The 19,493-nt window shown below is 49.0% G+C and overlaps 1 protein-coding gene across 28 annotated transcripts in view; it reads right to left on the bottom strand.

Moving 5' to 3' along the window:
- TCOF1 (treacle ribosome biogenesis factor 1) overlaps positions 1–4,517 on the bottom strand; it is a 39,988-nt gene extending 35,471 nt beyond the window's left edge. For 27 of the 28 annotated variants that reach the window (XR_003730062.2, XR_013417997.1, XR_003730063.2 and 24 more), the window contains exons 1-2: positions 4,243–4,517; positions 815–870 (exon numbers count right to left, since the gene is read on the bottom strand). Coding sequence is in view for 12 of the 28 variants with exons in the window: in XM_015141160.3 (XP_014996646.3) it covers positions 815–870; positions 4,243–4,350 (164 nt within the window). In the remaining 16 variants the exon portion in view is untranslated. 28 annotated transcript variants of the gene reach the window in all.
- Between the last annotated feature and the right edge of the window lie 14,976 nt (positions 4,518–19,493).

Genomic DNA, 19,493 nt, shown 5'->3' with positions numbered 1-19,493 from the left:
CCCATCAGCTCTTGCCTGGATGATGGTGTCCATGGCCCGACCAGTCTCACCACGGTGCAGAGTGATCTCCTCACTTTTTCACCCTACCATGGCCCCGCTGCTCTTGGATAAAGACAAAATTCCTCACCATGGATAACCAGCCCACGTGTGGCTATCCATGCGATAACCTAGCCCCATCTGTACTGTCCGCCAGCCACAGGACTTAGCATGAGCAATTTCCACTGGCAGGTACGTTCCACCTGCCGCTCTCTACCTACTGCATAGTTCACTCCTCCAATTCCTGCAGCTCTCAAGTCAAAGATCACCTCAGGGAAACTTCCCCTGGACCCCCAAATGAAGCCAGGCTTACCCATTTATGTGGCTGTGACAACAGGTTCCTCTCTTTTGTAATCCTTACTACCACTGTAATTTAACATTCATTTGCTTCATTCTTTGACTCATGCCTACCTCCTTGGCTATGATGTCAGCTGCTGGAAAGAAGGAACCATGTCTGTCTCACTCGTGACAATATTTGCATACTAAGAATAGGACTTGGCTTTCAGGAGGTGATCAATAAACATTTGTTGGTCAACTGAATAACAAGCCAGTGAGAAGCTCTTGTTCTTAAGAGATCACAGCTCTCAGTGTGCCCTCCCACTACCAGATATCCACACAGAAATACCCATCCATGTGATGTGAGCTAGCTTTCTGGAGGCAACAGTGGTGCCCAGAGTGGGCTACGGGGACAGATCTCAGACCAGACAGGTATCCCAGCTTATTCCAAGCTGAGTTGCTTGGGGTGTCCCTACTCCACCCTGTTGGCCCCACCACTTACTGTTGCCAGTGTGTATAGATGTCCAGAAGGGTTACGGGTTGAGCCAGGAAACACTTCTGCAGAGAGGTAAAGAGAAAGCCACAATTAACCCCCAGCATAGTAAGGATCCTCCTTGGGCCCAACTCTCCCCAAACTCATGACTTGCACAGACAGGTGGTTCAGAAGAGGGTCTTTTTGGCTAGGCACGGTGGCTCATACCTGTAATCTCAGCACTTTGGGAGGCTGAGGCAGGAAGATCACTTGAGCCCAGGAATTCAAGACCAGTCTGGGCAACATAGTGAGACTGTCTCTACAAAAAAATTTTAAAATTAGCTGAGAATGGTGGCATGCACTGGTGGTCCCACCTACTCAGAAGGCTGAGGTGGGAGGATCACTTGAGCCCAGGATATCGAGGCCGTGGTGAGCCATGCTCGCGCCACTGTACTTCAGCCTGGGCAACAGAGCAAGACCCTTTCTTTAAAAAAAGGGTGATGGGCCCTAAGACGTTATCTATGCTTTTCCCATTCTCTCTGAACCTGACATGCTCAGGAAAGTATGTCTGTTTGGCCCTGCCATTTCTGTCCAAAACCTTCCAGAGACAAGATGGACAACTAATCCCAGCTAAAACCTTTTAAGACAACATGGTGAGAGGCCCCTTTGAAAGGCCAGAGTTGGAATGTTCCAAGCTAGCATCTATCCAGCTCCCAGTCTCTCTGGCACTATCCATGCCTAGAGGCTATGAGACAGGTTTTTTCCCAACTTTAACTTTTAAAAAAGCTTTCAAAGACCTGGCCAGCCAATCTTCCAAAAGCTCGAACCACAGCCCAGACACCTGAGGCATCCAGGTGGCATGACCACAGTCCACTACTCTGCAAGGAAAAGACTGGGCCCAAATGGTACCGGTACCTTGGTGGAAGCAGACAGAACCAGGTGGAATCCAGGCCTTTGGAGCAGAGGCCAGAGGGCCCACCACTGTCTCTGTAAATGTCAAGAAGCCAGGATATCAAGTACTCCAATGAGGCTAAGCAATGTGGGGCATGGGTGGACTGAACTAATCTCGTCACCTCTTCAAACTTCAGGTTTCTTCTTATCTGGTTTGAACAAGACCATCTGTCAGTGCCCAGCAGTGAGCCGGTAACACTAAGACTTCAAAGTCAGTTTCCCTCTGCTCCACCTCAGGCAAAGTGTCCTCCTTGCTGTCCTCAAATGTGTCAGGCCACCCTGCCTCTAACAGGGCCTTGCTATTCTTGTTGTCTGGAATGTTCTCTCTCCTGTTAACTACATAGCTCACTCCCTCATTTCCTTCAGGTCTCTGCCCAAATGACACCTTCTCAATGAGACTTCCCTGACTGCCCTACTTATAACTGAACTCAGACATCCCTTATCCCCCTTGCCTGCCTTATTTTACAGTAAGCAGCAACCATCACTGGATACACTATATCACTAACTTATTAAACTTTTTCTATTTGTTACCTGTCTGCTCCTACTAGAATGTGTGCTCCACAAGGGCAGGATATTTCTGCTCCAATGAAGATGGGTACTAGCTCTTGCTCCCCTTATCTGTGAAGTACTATAACTGCAGTAGGAAGAGCAAGTGAAGTTCAGAGAGAGTGGGAAAAGCATAGATAACGTCTTAGGGCCCATCACCCTTTAGTCCCTCCAGGAGGTTCTGAGAGTAAGCATTAGGAACAGAGCCTACACCATAGGGCAAAGGGATCTGACTACTCAGGATACCCTCTCACCAGCTCAAAACTCTCCATTGGTTTACCACTGCTTTTCCAAGGAAGATCAAACTGCCCACCAGACCACTCCAGTCAGCCCCTGCCTCCATCTCCCCAGGGGCATCTGGCCGTTGTACTCCACACTTCAGCTGCTATGGACACATTTTTTTTTTCTTTTCAGATGGAGTCTCGCTTTGTTGCCCAGGATGAAGTGCAGTGGCTCAACCTCAGCTCACTGCAACCTCTGCCTCCTGGGTTCAAGTGATTCTCCTGCCTCAGCCTCCCGAGTAACTGGGACTACAGGTGAACGCCACCATGTCTGGCTAATTTTTGCATTTTTAGTAGAGACAGGGTTTCACCACATTGGTCAGGCTGGTTTTGAACTCCTGGCCTCAAGTGATCCGCCTGCCTCGGCCTCCCAAAGTGCTGAGATTACAGGAGTGAGCTATGTCATCTGGCCTGCTATGGACTTAAAAAAATTTTTTTTTGAGACAGTGTCTTGCTCTGTTGCCCAGGATGGAGTACGGTGGCATGATCATGGCTCATACTGTATCCTCAAACTCCTGGGCTCCAGAGAGTGGACTTTCTTGAGGCCAGTGTGTACACAAGTTCCCTCCCACCAGAAGGCATTTACAATTTACACCTCAGCTATTCCTGACCAGGGCAATCTGCCATCCGTCTCTTCTTTTTTTTTTTTTTGAGATGGAGTCTGGCTTTATCACCCAGGCGGGAGTGCAGTGGCAGAGTCTTGGCTCATTGCAACCTCTGCCTCCGGGGTTCAAGCAATTCTAGTGCCTCAGTCACATGAGTAGCCAGGATTACAGGCGTGCACCACCACGCTCGGCTAATTTTTGTATTTTTAGTAGAGACGGGGTTTCACCATGTTGGCCAGGCTGGTCTCGAACTCCTGACCTCAAGTAATCCACCCACCTCAGCCTCCCTAAGTGCTGGGATTACAGGCGTGAGCTACCGTGCCCGGCCCATCCCTCTCATTCTTAACACTTATTGTAGTGCTAAGTATATAGTTGCTTTTGTGATTCTTTGATTTGTCTACCTTACTAGAGTGTAAGCTCCAGGAGAGCCGGGAGACGGTGCTCACCATCACTTCGTACTGCTCGTTTATCCATTTCACATGGTTTTTGGTGCCCATGAACCAGACACCATTCGAACACCAGGAAGCGCCCCGAGTACCGGATTAATCAACCAAGTAAGAAATGACTGTACCACGAGTTCGACTCCCAAAGCTGTTCGTCTCAGTACAGGCAATCGCTAAAGGCCTCAGTTCCAGCTCAACTAAGGGGCTGTGGGGTCCCTTCTCCAGGCGCTCCCCCGAGGGGCTGGTTGCAATCCACTCCCGAGACTCGCAGAAACCTCCTCGTCCCGGGGGGGCCGCGCTGCGCCTAGCCACGTGGCGAGAGACTTAGGAAACTTAAAACACCCGCTACCAGGAAGGGGGTGGAGGTAAGGGACGCGGGAATTACAAAGTTCGGCCCCTGCGAGCACACTTTCTGGCCCAACCCACTGCACAGATGAGGAAAGTGAGGCCCAGGGGAACTGAAGTCGCAGTGGGGAGGCAGAGATTGCGGCTCCTCTGGAACCCCTGGCCCGCGCAGTCGAGCACTGCGGGACCCGGCTCCAGGCGCCCGCCGGGTCGCCTGGGGACGGGGCGCGGGCCTCTGATCTCCACATCTTGCACGCGGCCCTCGCACACGGCCCACGAACGTTTACCTGGCCGCTCTGCTCCTTCACTTCCCGCGCCGCACGCACATAGCCAGCCCGCAGCAGATGGTGGTAGATCAGGGGAAGTAGCTCCCGCCGCTTCCTGGCCTCGGCCATGCCCGCGACCCCCGGACAGCCGGCTACCTGCACGCCCCGCCTTAGTCCCCGCCTGCCACTTCCCTCGCGCCCTAAGACCTCGCGCGCCCCACTTCCGGCTCCTCTTTGGCTCCGGCCGCGCGGCGCGCCGGGAAACGTAGTCTCCTCTCCAGGAGTGGCCGGCCCCGCCCCTCAAAGCGAAAGGGGCGGAGACTCGTGGGCAACAAGACCGCCCATTGGCGCTGAGCAGGCGGGGCTAGACAGGGACCCGCCCCCGGGCCCGGCCGTGACATGGATGACTCTTTTAATCTTTCCGGCTGGCTCCTTGAAGAGATTTGTCTTCCTTGTTAATTCTCTGATGGCTGGGTCTGCGTTTTACTCGTCTCTGAACTCCCTAATCTGGATCTTTCTCTAGATCCGAACTTCGTACTGCCATTATCTGCTCGTTTATCCATTTCACACGGTTTTTGGTGCCCATGAACCAGACACGAGTTGTCAGGTTATTCATTCATTCATTCGCTAATTAAACGAATCTGTAGTAAGCACTGTAACTTGGGCTAGCACCGGGCTAGGCTAGGGGGATTCAGAAGATGCATAATACATGGCGGTTGCCCTCAAAGCTCACAGAGACTACTGTCCGTAACCAAGCAACTATAGTTCAATATCTGGTGTGCATTGTCAGCGACAGATGCGGCCTATGGGCGCCCCAAGGAGGGGCACCAAACCCCAGAGAGATATCTAAGCTGAGGCATAAAGACACCTGAAATTGCTGGGTGCAAAGGAGAGGACTGGCAGAGGGTACTGCTTGAGTCTAGGCATGAGAAAACACCCTGCTATTGCCTGGGAACCCTAAACCCAGAACTCCCAGTCTGCGCTGCTGGGCTGTCGAGGTGGGGTGGGGTGGGGTGGGGAAGAGGGAACAAATGAGGGCCCATGAGGATGAAGAAGTAGACAAGGTCTGCCACACCACCACCCCGAACGGAGTCTGGACTTTGCTCTGAGGGCATTAGATAGTCTCTGACTGGCTTTTCAAAGGAGGTTGACCTTGTTTTGTGTTTTTAAAAGATTGCTAAAACCAAAGCACATACTATTAATACTAAATGTGAGGCTGTTGTAGTTGTTAAGGGAAGGTTGGCAGGGAAAAGGTGAGGTAGGCTGGAGAATGTTAGAGTCAGTTGTTCTTAACTTCGTGGACCCATTGAGAATCTGATGGCAGCATGTTTCTTACCAGTGCAGGAGTCCCTAACCCTAGGAGGTCCAGGTATGTGCTTATGTTTGTCTTGAACTTGAATGGAAAATGTTATGTGTCTGTACACATTCAACATTTCCGATTTTCTTGAGCAAATATTTATTGAGCACCTACCATCGGGGATGGAATAGTCTCTACTCCTATAGAGCTTACAGTCTAATGGAGGAGACTAATAGTCATACAATACAGTGTTACAAACAGCGGGTAGGTGCCGGAAGGAAAAAGATAGTGTTTTCTTATGTAATAATATAGTGTTTAAAAGCTGCACTGGAGTCACACTGCCTGGGTTCAAATTCTGGCTTTGCCTCATTAGGTGACTTTGGGCAAGTTACATAACTTCGCTGTGACTCAGTTTCTTTATCTGTACAATGGAGATAATTATAATTTCTACCTCATTGGGTTGTCATAAGGAGTAAATGAATTCTCAGCAGAAATGCTTGGAGGAGCTCTGAACAATAGCACTCTGTGTGTGCGTGTGTGCTATTATTGTGAAAGCATATAACAGGAAGGAAGGATCTATTTTTTTCTTGGGAGTTAGGGAAGGATTCCCTGAGAAATTGATGGTTATGAGGAAACCAGAACTATGTGTAAGGGAGAGTCGGGGAGAAGAAACCTGAGCAGAGGGAAGAACCTGTGCAAAGGGCCTAGGGCAGAAGGTACAGCTGAGAGAATAGACAAGAAAAGGCCTTTGTAGCATGGCCCAGAGGGAGAGCAGGGGAACTGGGGAGTGTAGAAGGTGGGCAGAGGGCAGACTCCATGTGAAGGACTGGGCACATCAGGTTTTTTTTCTCCATCCTAAGAGCCATTGGAAGCCACTGACGGTGTAAGCCCAAGAGGTACAGGATGAAATCTGAATTTTACTGTGACCTGTGTGCCTGCCCAGTGGAGAGTGGAGTGTGTCTGGTGGGTATGAGTAGATGTGGGAAGACAAGCCAGGGTTAGGAGTGCAGGCAGGCATCCAGGGAGAAGACAGTATGTGTGTCGGGGGCGGGGGAGGGGGTGAAGTGGTAGGGGAGGGGGTGGGGGGGCAGGGTGGGGGGGTGCTGGTGGCAGTGGAGTTGGAGAGCAGTGGAAGGTTCCCAGAGTTAATCAGGAACTAAAGTTGTCACAGAGGTGTGTTGGAATGTGAGGGGAAGGAAGAGGCAATGTCAGAATGGACCTTGAGGTTTCTGTGCAAACAAGTAGGCAGTATCTTTCACTGAGATAGAAAAAACTGGAAGAGGATTGAGACGGGGGTGGTTTGATTGAGGAGAGGAGGATGTGGACAGAGAGGTGAAAGTATATATTCTACATTAGACATCTTGAGCTTGAAATGCCTTACAGTCACCATGTGCAGATGTTGAGAAGGTTCTTGGAAACCTGGGTTTGGACGTGGCGTGGAGGTCTGGGCTAGAGATGAAGATGAGAAGTTGTCGATAGAGAGATGATAACTGCGGCTGTGGATGAGGAGAAGCTTGCCCAGGGCGAAGAATGTGGAGAGAGAAGAGAGATGGCCCAGGACGAATGTTTGAGGTACATCTACAGATTAGGGCTGTGTACACAAGGATCTCCTGCAAAGGCTGATCAGGAGTGGCTGGACAGGCTGGAGAAAGCCCAGGAGAGTGGGCTTATGGAAGGAGGCCAAGGGAGACATTTTAGGAAGCTGTGAAGACTTGATGGAGGGAAATGCTCTGAGGGGTCAGATAGGAGGAGGGTGCAGCCCTGGGCTTTGGTTTATGGACAGGTGTAGAGACTGTTGGGGCCTTAGGGAGTGCTATTTATGTGTGGCATGATGGAGGGGGTCAGATGGCAGTGGTCTGATGAGTGCAGGAGGGATGAGGGAGGCAGTGGGTCTTTCGAGATGATTTTGTGTAAAAAGGACGAGAAAGATAAAGTGATAGGTCCAATATGTATGTTAGGGGAGGTGTGTTTTAAAGTAGAAGAAACCTGAGATTTGTTTAAAAGTGAATGGCAGATCCAGGAGAGAGAGGTTAATCAAGAGTGTAAGAAATAGGGGAGATAATCAGTGAGTACAGTTCTCTCAAGCATGTGCGAGGGGCTGGGATCAGGCATGTGGGTGGGGGGGTTGGTCTTGGGGAGGAGGAGGGATGAGTTCTTTAGAACCCAAAAGCAGGAACAAAGAGAGGATGGGTGCAGATGTAGATGTAGGTTTATAGTGGGATGTTAAGGGAGATTTCATTTTGAGCTTCTATTTTTTCTGCAAAGTGGGAGGCAAGGTCTTCTGCTGAGAGTGAAGAAGAGGTGGTGAGGAGTTTGAAAGAAGGAGAATGATCATTCAGAGTGTTGAGAAGCAACTTGCCCACAAAATCCCCAATTGCCTGACAGTCTTGGCTCCCCAGTTGAGGTTGGTGGTCCTTAGTGTATGTGTGTCTTGTCCTGTCCTGCTGAGTGAAATCCTTCATCAGGGCTCACCTACCCAGCTGTAGGCTGGGAGGATGTATGTACACAGTGGGATTTATCCAGGCCTAGGGCTTTGCCAGATGGGTAGGGAAAAAACGGCACAGGGGTCTAAAGTGTTGGCAAAGAGATGCTAAAATTCTGGGTCCTGGGATCTAGGCTGGGTAGTGAGGGAAGCAAGGCAGATGGGGTGTTTGCAGGGAGAGAGTGGAACCCTTTATGGGCCAGGCCTTATGAGGTTGGGAGCCCTGAGATCAGAGAGGGCTGGGAGCTGGAACTGGTGGTGACACCCAGGTTTCCACTTGGGTGGCTGGATGGGTGATGAATATACATGGTGAGCATACAAACCATTGTGAGATCTAAGATTTTTTTCCACCAACACCTCCAGGAACCAGTTTTCATTTCCTTGAGGGCATCAAGGCCCCACTTGAGAATGCATGCCTTAGTAGAATGTAAACTCCCTGAAGGCAGACTTACCTTTGCCTTGTTGGTTGCATTATTTCCAACATTTTGCACAGTGCCTGCACACAGCAGGCACTTAATAAGTATTGGCAAGGGCAGGAATGGTTACAGACCTCTCCTGAAGAAGAAGGGAGGGCAGGGCAGGCAAGGAGCTCACTGAGTCTAGGCCTGGAGGCAGCAGTGTGGAAGGCTGTGGAAGGCAGTGGGGAAGGAACTGGACTGTGCATCCTTGGCTGACCCTGGAAGAAATGCAGAACTGGAATTAAATTAAAGAAGGAAAACAAAGCCGCACCAGGATGGTCTAATACCTTCTGTCTGGCAACAGGTTGTTTGTTTTCGTTTTGCTCCTAATAAAATTCATTGTCGGCACTTATGCTTTGTCCTCGGCTCCTGGGAGGCTGCCTCTTCTGTGGACAATTTCTTTATTTCCCTCATTTTCCAAATCATACCCTTCACTGAATTGCCTCAGGGCCCAAGCACAAAATTAGAACATTACACTGATAAAATATAACATGGCAACAATTAAGACAGCAGCAAACAAAACAGTACATTAAAAAAAAAAAAAAAAAAAAAAGCCTCAGAGCATTTCTCTACCAGTAAGAGAAAATGCCTTTGTTAGTGGTAGAAGCCAGATGCTCCCAGACCACTGCACTGCGAGTGCCTCTCGGGGAATCAACATGCTTTAGTCACCTTGGATTCCCAAGCAGGGCACGGCGAGGTCACTCAGGAAATAAATGAAGGAAGAATGAACAACAGAAGAGAAGGAAGCTCAACAGATGGGACACTCTACCTGCCTCACCCAGCAGGAATGGCTCTGACACAGAGGTGGGAGGTAGCAGGGATACAGGGGAAAGGCTACTGGGCCTCTCCCCTGTGTTACTGTCAGGAGTCAGGCCCTTTTTGCCTGGCTCAGCTGTGTGACCTTGGGCCAGTCTCTTGCCCTCTCTGGTCCTCAGCATTACCTTCTGTTAAATGAAGCTGTTGAACAAAGACCCTTCCAGTAGTGGGACTCTCAAGGGAAGGGCTCATCTGGGAAGGGTGTCCTTCCCCATGGCTCCCTTCATCCATTGTAACAACAGATTTTCCCTGGACCAAGTCATTTTGGCCAGGAGATTTCCCAAGGCTTCCTTCTCTTTCCTGAGATGACAATTTGTCTCTTTCTTTAATCTCCAAGTAGCTTTTAAAGGTTTACAAGTTGTTACTGAAGTAACAAGTTAAACAATTCAGAGATATATTTAGATAAAGTCAATCATTTTCCCCTCCCTCTTAGCCATTCCCAGCCCACTTCTCCACACTCTAGCTTCTTCCTTTCCCAGACAGAAAGGAGCCTGGTATTCGATCCCTTCACATCCTTTCTCTGCCCAGACAAACACAGACATCCTTCATATGGTTTAGTCCCCCTTCTCCTTTTCCTTTTTTCATTTCTCTTTACCTCTTTTTTCTTTTTCTTTTCTTTTCTTTTTGTTTTGAAATGGAGTCTCGCTCTATTGCCCAGGCTGGAGTGCAATGACATGATCTCGGCTCACTGCAACCTCTGCCTTCTGGGTTCAAACGATTCTCCTGCCTCAGCCTCCCAAGCAGCTGGGACTGCAGGCATGCAGCACCACGCCCAGCTAATTTTTGTATTTTTAGTAGAGATGGGTTTCACCATGTTAGCCAGGCTGGTCTTAAACTCCTGGCCTCAAATGATCCGTCCGCCTCAGCCCCCCAAAGTGCTGGGATTACAGGCGTGAGCCACCGTGCCTGGCTTCTTTGCTTCTTTTCTTACAAAAGGGAATCATACTAAACACTCAACTCTGCAACTCTCTTTTTTCACCTAATAACAATACAGCAGAGCTATTTCTCCAGATGCTGGGATCTGCCACACTCTTTTGAGTAATAGTAACAGCTATCATTTGTTGAGAGTGTGCAATGAGCTGGAGTGGTGCTTCCAGGCTCCAACACTAACCAACCAAAACCTCACAGCATCCTATAAAGCATGTCAAATGGTTGTAGATGAGGAAACTGAGGCTCAAGACAGGCTCCAGCTTCCAGAGGGCTCATAACCAGTCCCCCGGTAGGGCCATCAACAGACAGAGATGGTAGATTATATGATGTAGGTTATTCGCCTCTAGTTTTTTGGCTAATACAGTAGTGTTGCTCTAAACATTCCTAGTAAATACATCCTTGCAGACTGGAGCTTTAATTCTGTGTGATGTAATTGAAAGTGGACCAGAGGGGATGCATGTGTTTCATTTTAATAGCTAAAGCCCAATTAACTGCCAAAAGGGTTGTAACAATTCATAGCTTCATCAGCATAATTTCTTATTTTTGTGGTTTTATTTCTCAGAGCTAGAAGGGTCCTTGGAGAGCATCTAGCCCAGCTCGCTCCTCTTGCTGATAAGGAAACAGGCCCAGTGACAGGAAGTGACTCAACAAGGACCCCAGCAGGTTAGAGGCAAAGGGAAGTACCTGTCTACCTTTCCCTGGGTCATTGCCACATCCTCTTCCCTCCCCGCTGCCCCTGCCTTGGCTCTCTCTCCTTTCCTGTCCACTCTCCACACTGCTCTCGGCATCACACCACTTGCCTGCTCATTAAACCTCCCCTAGCTTAACCACTGACTGCAGGCTCAAGTCACAGCTTCTTCTTAGGCATTCAAAGCCCATCCCAGTCTATTCCCTGGTGTGTCTCTTATCCAAACCAGCAGCTAAATCTTGAGTACTCTCTGTCCTCAGAACATCTCCCTCCCTTCACACCATTTGGACAGAACTGCCTTTTTGCTCTTTGAAGTTTGACTGTTTCCTATTTATCTTTCAAAGCCAAGTGCAAAGGCCGCCTCTGCAATGGTGCCTTCCCTGACTGCCCAGCCTTCCAACCCTGGACAGTCAGTCATCTCTGTTCTGCGACAAGGCGCCCCTGCCTCCACCCTTACTGGCTGCTTCCTCCCGGAGGTCATGTGTTGCAGAAGAACCAGCCAGGAGGGGGCAGTGCACAACCGAAGAAAGGTCTCTCAAAAGGTCAAGGTCACCAGGGTGCCTGGGGCCTGCCCAGTGGGGCCACCTGTGGATATCAGGTTCCACCCCAGTGGCAGGACCTTTGGCGAGCTCCACCCCTCTGTGGGCCTCAGTTTGCATCTCTGGGGTTTGCATTTGCAGGGTTGGACTAGCTCAGTGTTTCTGAAAGTGTGGTGATGCACAAAGTGACTTCAAGAGAAAAAAAGATGGACATTTTAAAATGGAAATCATTATGTATTTATTTTAATGTGTATTAGACAAAAAATAACTAGCACATCGAACCTGTTATTTCGTAGATATTATTGCTTAGAATGGGGCTAAAGTAGGCATTCAAGTAAAAAACAGTGAGTCAATGTAAGAGAAAGTACCAATTAAATAATATACAAGTGGTAAGACAGCAGTGAATGGCTGCAATCGGGAAAACATTAGTCTGCTTTTGATGTTCTAGAATGCTGTGATTTGCAGACTCCTGCCTTTGGTAGGGGTGGAGACAGGGAGAAAGAGCTGCCCCAGGGCTGGGAGGCTGGGCCTTGGGCAGAGGGTCAGGAACGCAGCAAATGGGCCATGTGCCCCTGCCCCCCAGACCCTCCTCCACCTGTGGAGGGTACGAGGGCTGGCTCCCCCTCCCACCTTCTTTCTCAGCTTCTCTGTGGTTACTAAGGAGTGGGAGGCTGAAAGGGGCCTCATTCTGGAAGCTCATCTGCTCCCTCATTCTCACCCAGCACCCTGCTTGGCATAAACTATTCAGGGTGATGATGATAAACAAGGATGCAGGAAGGCACTGGGGGTGGGAGGAGAAAATAGGCGATGTGGACAGAGTTTGCTCACATACCTGAATGTCCAACCTGCCACGATTGTCTAATGATTCCTAAGCTTAGCTGTGCAGTGGAATCACCCGGCTAGTCAAGGAAAATACAATTCCAAGGCCTCACCTCAAGCAACTCCCATTTTGGGACCCCTGCATCTGGACTTCTAAAATCTCTCTAGTGTATTCTGAGGCTTTCAAGCTTTCAAACTGCACACCTCCCTCAGTGTACCTGTGGAGATTCAGAGAGGTTGTGTCACTTACTTAAAGTCACCCAGCAAGTCAAGAGCAGTTGTCCTGACTCCCAGCTCAGTTCTTCCCACTGAGTGTCCCTTGTTGAGCCTAGTCCATGGTTAGCAAAGATAACCCCGCTGAAAAAGTGGTGGGGTTTCTTTGGGCCTCCCTTTGGGCTTGTCAAGGACTTTCTACAGAAGAAAACAAGCTGTATGAGCTACCATCTGCTGAGAAGTCCAGAGGGGTTGTAAGGGATGGTGGTGGGAGAGGGTGGAGGGAGATGCCAGTGGAGGGGGTGGTTGGGAGATGTGGCCTCCTCTTGGAGTTGCCAGCCTGCACAGTCAGCCTGCTGAGGGCAGGAGGAGCTAGTTCGCATGTATGCCACTAGCCATTGGATTTTCACATGGGATCCTTAAGGAAGAGAATTAGGGCCAATGGATGGGAAGTTAATTCCAGATGAAACTCTCAAACAGTGGTTAGTGACCTGGAAGACAACTGACCTTAGAGCAACTGTCCAGCTCCCTAATTTTTAATATCTAAGATATTTGGCATGTGAAAAATGCAGGGACACATATATACAGTTCCCTGTTCCCATGATCTAGATTTCTTATCTTTCTTTTTTGAGACAGAGTCTTTTGCTCTGTTGCCCAGGCTGGAGTGTAGTAGCACGATCTCGGCTTACTGCAACCTCTGCCTCCCAGATTCAAGAGATTCTCCTGCCTCAGCCTCCCAAGTAGCTGGGATTAAAAGCATGAGCCACCACATCCAGCTAATTTTGTATTTTTAGTAGAGATGGGATTTCACCATGTCAGCCAGGCCAGTCTCGAACTCCTGACCTCAGGTGATCCAAATGCCTCAGGCTCCCAAAGTGCTGTGATTAAAGGGATGAGCCACTACGCCCGGCCTAGATTTCTTGTCTTTACTTTTTTTTTTTTTAGAGACAAGTGTCTTGCTCTGTCACCCAGGTTGGAGTGAGACGGTGATCATAGCTCACTGCAGCTTGAAATTCCTGGGCTCAAGCGATCCTCCTGTTTCTTCCTCCAGAGTAACTGGGACTAGAGGCACACACCACTATGCCCAGCTAATTTTTAGAAACTTTTTGTAGAGACAGGATCTTGCTTTGTTGCCCAAGCTGGTCTCAATCTTCTGGCTTCCAGTGATCCTCCTTCTGCCTTGGCCTCCTAAAGTGCTGGGATAAGAGGTGTGAGCCACAGCAGCTGGCCTAGATTGTGAAAAAAGACATTTCAAATATATAAGAGCATCTCAGTTCATTTCCCTTCCCTTTACCCAGAGATAGTCACCAGCCCATCCCTGAAGTTGGCATGAGTTGTTCTTGCACATGTTTATGTATACATGCTATACATGTATTCATTCACAAAGCGGAGAAAGTGTTGCTTTGTAGCTTTAAACTTTTTGTAAATGACATAATATTGTGCATAGCCTTCTGCGACTTGCTTGTTTTCATTCAACATTGTGTTTGAAATTTATCCACAGTTGATGTGCAGAGCACCAGTATACACATATCCACTATTCAATCAATTTCATTGTAGGCATGTACTACAGTTTATCAATCCATTCTCCTGTTGATGGGCGTTTGAGTGATGTCCAGTTTTCCATAATAAAACCCACACTGCTGCGACCATCCTCATGTGTGTCTTGCATGTGCCTGGGGAAGAATGGCCGGGTGTGTGAGCATCTTGGGGCTCCCTGCCATTGCCCGGCTATATCTGAAAGAGTGAGTTTCTGCGGCTCCACATCCAAACTTGACCTGGCAATAGTCAGACTTTGGAATGTTTGTCACTCTGATGGGGGCCAAATGTCTCTCGTTCTTGTTTTTAAGTTTTATTTCTCTGATGAGTAGAGTTAAACCGTTTTCATAATTGTGCTGGTGGTTTGGATTTCCTCTTCTGTGGATCGCCTCTTGTACCCTCTGTCCGTGTTTCCATGGTGCTGTTTGTGTCTTTCTTATTGATTTGCAGGAGCTCTAATCCTGTGCTCTGCTGCGACTATCTTTTGTTAGTCTGTGAATTCTTTTTTCACTTTATGCAGCCTTGTGATGCACAAAGGCTTTAGGTTTGAATATAATGAACTGCGCCAATGTCTTCCTCTACGGTCTGGGGTTCTACAATCCGCAGCAAACTGAGGCCATTTCTTGGCCTGGCACCCTCCTCAGGAGGCCTTGACTTCAGGTGGAATGTTCGGAGCATGGGCTTTAGAGCAGGGCCCACTTGGGTTGAAATTCAGGCTGAGTGGTTTACAGGCTGGTGAACTTGGGGGTAAGTCGTTTTACCTCTGGGTTTCAGGTTCTTTACTTGTAAAACAGAGAAGAGAACTGTCTTGAGCTCTCCGGGGTGCTATGAGGCTGGAGGAAGCAGGCCTAGGCACAGTGGGAAGTCTTGAAATCCCCCAGAGAGAGGGGATTCACAGAGAAAAGCCTCAGAAGACACTGCTCCCTGAGAGCCATCCAGTGTGAATGTCCTAAACTTGCCTGGCCCCAAGGGCTTAACACAGTCTCTTCAAATCTAACTTTGCATCTGCAAGTGGAGCTGAGTCTCTGGAGGAGCCGGGACATGCAAGACATGAGACACCAGTCTCCCTCCTTTTCCATCCCACCCATGGCCCTGTGTTCTGAGCTGTTCCTGGGACCATGCTTGGTGACTCCGGAGGCAGGAACTTATGGAAGTGGCATTTGTGATGTCTCAAGAAAACTGGAAGAGGACGGAGGAGGTATCCCATGGCCTCCATATACCACGGCCACTCAAAACTGCCCAGTCACCCTGGCAGCAGGGTGGGGAGGGCATCTGAGGACTCCAAGAAAATATTTGTCTGGGGCAAGAAAAGGATACATGTGCCTGGTCACTTTCACTCATCTGTGACCACATGCCAGCCCACACAAGCGGTCTCTTGAGGCCATGGCAGGGGGTTACACCATCACCTCTGAGCAGTTCAATCCTGGGAACAGCATACACAGGAACAGGTTTGGAGGGGAGGTGGGCAGAGGCCTCTGGGGCCAGCAGCCTCTTGGACACGGCCACAGAACCCATGGCCAATAGGTCTGGACGATGCCTCCTTCTTCATCCCACTTACTGACCATGAGTTACTCTACCATCACCACCTCTGAAGGGTCAGCCTGCTTACATGGCCAGAGCACTGGATTCCAGTGGAAAATGTAGTTCAAAAACTGAAGCCTATTTTTGGAGTAGACGATGCATACGCATGATGCAAACATGTAAAGGTATGCAAAGGGTACCGAGAAAAGTAAATCTTCCAGGCTCCCACCCTCTGTTCCCCAGCTTCTCGTTTCTCTTCCCAGGAGGAAGCAATATTACCAGAGCTTAGATATGACTGCATACACACACACACAGGCACACAATATTGATAGTAGTACATTATATACACAAAGGCAAACCTTGCTTATTTTTTCACCCCATCTTCTCTCCCCCAAATTTAGGACCTGGAATGTAATAGGTGAGAGTGAATGCAGAACGGATGGATTAGTGGACCAGGTGGTGGAAGGATGAACAATGTCGGTCCAGGTGCAGGCTTTTTCTACTCTGTGTTTTGAGACTCATCTTGTCCCTGGGAGGATCCCTCTCCTTTGGCAGATTGCTGCAGGTGGGTAAATTCAGGCCTTCTTGACCCTGGCACAGAGCCATAATGGGGGAACTAAGTGAACCAGGCAGCTGAACAGCTTAATTGTCATTTCCACCAGCAGATGGTTACCAGGGAAACTCAAAGAATGTTAGAACGGGAAGGGGTTTTCAGGCAACGTGGAGGCAGCCTGACAGAATCTCAGAATGGGAAGGGGACGGTTCTGACAAGTTCTTCAAGGGTTTAATTTTAAATTTTAATTTCAATGATAATCTAAAATAATTAAACATTTTAACTGGGTGCGGTGGCTCACGCCTGTAATCCTAGCACTCTGGGAGGCCGAGACAGGCAGATTGCCTGAGCTCAGGAGTTTGAGACCAGCCTGGGCAACACGGTAAAACCCTGTCTCTACTAAAATACAAAAAATTAGCCGGGTGTGGCAGCATGCGCCTGTAATCCCAGTTGCTCAGGAGGCTGAGGCAGGAGAATTGCTTGAACCCAGGAGGCGGAGGTTGCAGTGAGCCAAGATTGCACCACTGCACTTCAACCTGGGAGACAGAGTGAGACTTGGTCTCTAAAAAAAAAAGAGAAAGAAAAATTTTAGGCCAGGTACAATGGCTCACGCCTATAATCCCAGAACTTTGGGAGGCTGAGGCGGGTGGATCACCTGAGGTCAGGAGTCGGACACCAGCCTGACCAACATGGTGAAACCCGCCTCTACTAAAAAATACAAAATTAGGCCGGGCGCGGTGGCTCAAGCCTGTAATTCCAGCACTTTGGGAGGCCGAGATGGGCGGATCACGAGATCAGGAGATAGAGACCATCCTGGCTAACACGGTGAAACCCCGTCTCTACTAAAAAATACAAAAAACTAGCCGGGCGAGGTGGTGGGCGCCTGTAGTCCCAGCTACTCGGGAGGCTGAGGCAGGAGAATGGCGTAAACCCGGGAGGCGGAGCTTGCAGTGAGCGGAGATCCGGCCACTGCACCCCAGCCTGGGCGACAGAGCGAGACTCCGTCTCAAAAAACAAAACGAAACAAAACAAAACAAAAAAACAAAATAAGCTGGGTGTGGTGGCCGCGCCTGTAATCCCAACTACCTGGGAGGCTGAGGCAGGAGAATCGCTTGAACCTGGGAGGCGGAGTTTACAGTGAGCCGAGATCGCGCCATTGCACTCTAGCCTAAGCAATGAGAACGAAACTCCGTCTCAAAAGAAAAAAAAATTATATTTTTGGATCATTTGAACATCTGCCTTATAACATTGTATGGACATGTGATTTCAATGCTGTGTTGATGTTTGCCTTTGTGATCACATTGGCGCTGGGATAATCAATGACTTCACCTGAATAAACCAAGATTTTGCTGTAAATCAAACTGAGAAGGTTCTTAAATTTCGGAGTCTCGCTTTGTCGCCCATGCTGGGGTGCAGTGGCCGGATCTCAGCTCACTGCAAGCTCCGCCTCCCGGGTTTACGCCATTCTCCTGCCTCAGCCTCCGGAGTAGCTGGGACTACAGGCGCCCGCCATCTCGCCCGGCTAGTTTTTTGTATTTTTTTTTTAGTAGAGACGGGGTTTCACCGGGTTAGCCGGGATGGTCTCTATCTCCTGACCTCGTGATCCGCCCGTCTCGGCCTCCGAAAGTGCTGGGATTACAGGCTTGAGCCACCGGCCCGGCCGGTATCTGTATGTTAATCAAGTATGAGAAACCCTGGTGAGGACGCCAGGACCTCAAGCAAGAGTTGGAAGTCTGGATTCCGCTTCTGTCTTTGCCTCTTCTTATCAGTTGGGTCATTCGAACTTGTCTGTCTCTTCTGCTTTAGTTTCTCCACCAGTAAAATAGGATCAAAATGACTTCTTCACAGCATATTAAGAACAAAAAATGAGATAGTGAATGTGAAAATTCTGACTTTGGAAGCACCAAGCATTTCATCTTATAAAGGAGGCAAACAAGAATTGAAGAGGTGAAACGACTTTTCTGATATCAAACCATCATTGGCAGAGCTGGGCTGGGAGCTTGGGCTTCTAACCCTCAGTTGCCCTGGGCACGTTGGCAACTAGCAGTAATGGTGTGACTAATTCTGGAAAGCGTAATAACATCTCAGGTGGGGCCTTTTGCTCTTTGGGCAAACATGCTATCTTTATTTTTATTTGTTGAGAAGATTAAATTAGGGAAGCCAAACAAATAAATAAGCACATTGAATTTCCCACAGCTATACCTCTCTTCCTGGAGCAAAAACAAACTCTTTCCTCAGGCAGAAGGTCAGACAGGAGGCATGTGGGGACAAAACACCCAGATACTTCAGTGCCAGCCTCCTGCATTTGCCGTTTTACTGGAATGAAGGGCCACTGAGCCAGGCGTGTGGGCTTCATGTCAGCACCCAGCTGCTCTGAGGAATGTGTTTCAAGGTTGGGGGCACCCAGGGCAGGCTGACAGTTCCAGAAAGCAAGGACTCTGTCTGGCTATTTCTGTTTCTCCCAAGCTCAGCTCGGTGCCTTGCACATATGGGTGTGCAATCAATAGTTAAAGAATAAAGCTGGATGTGGTGGCTCATGCCTGTAATCTTAGCACTTTGGGAAGCCCAGGTGAGTGGATTGCCTGAGCTCAGGAGTTCGAGACAAGCCTGGGCAACATGGCAAAACCCAGTCTCTACTAAAAATATAAAAATTGCCAGATGCGGTGGCACATACCTGTAGTCTCAGCTATTCGAGAGGTTGAGGCAGGCGAAACCCTTGAACCCGGGAGGCGGAGGTTGCAGTGAGCTGAGACCTCGCCATTGCGCTCTGGCCTGGGCGGCAGAGCAAGACTCCGTCTCAGAAAAAAATAAAATAAAGAAAGAAAAGAAAATGAGCCCATCTCTTCTGTCTGCCCTGAACCCTGCGGGAGAGCTTCTCTGAGCTGACAGAAGGAAGCAGGTTGCAGGTTGGATGGGCATTTCCCTTCCATGGACCTGAGGTTATTTATAGTTGTTTGGTTATTGTGGTTGTTGTGGTTATTGTTGTTTCTATTAAGATTGATTCTATGAATAACCTTGTGCATTTCTCTTGTTGCATGGAGTAAGGGTTTCTATAGGGTGGACACAATAACAATGAACAATTGGAGAGGTGAGGGCACTGAGCAATCAGAATGGATACTGTGGGGCTGGAATGTGGTCCTGGGGGTAGTCTATGGGGTGTTAACCTTTTAGTTGTTGGATCATGGGGAATTTGGGTGGGTACCTAAAGGAAAGGCTAGGGGCAGCTGAATCACAGGGGGTCACAGGTAAATGGGTGGGAGAGACTTGGAATAGTAGCTATTTACCAACTGGCATGGAAGTATTTCAAGATTCTAACAATCAGTGTGTTCACAATGGTAAGCATGGGTGTGTATGTGCCTGGGAGTATATGTTGCCTAGCAGTGGAACTGTGAGGCTGCAGGGAAAGTTATCGATCAGCTT

Source organism: Macaca mulatta, chromosome 6 (assembly GCF_049350105.2).
Source record: "Macaca mulatta isolate MMU2019108-1 chromosome 6, T2T-MMU8v2.0, whole genome shotgun sequence".
NCBI lineage: Eukaryota > Metazoa > Chordata > Mammalia > Primates > Cercopithecidae > Macaca > Macaca mulatta.
Note: the sequence above shows the minus strand (reverse complement) of the source record. Positions and strands in the feature narration are given on the sequence as shown.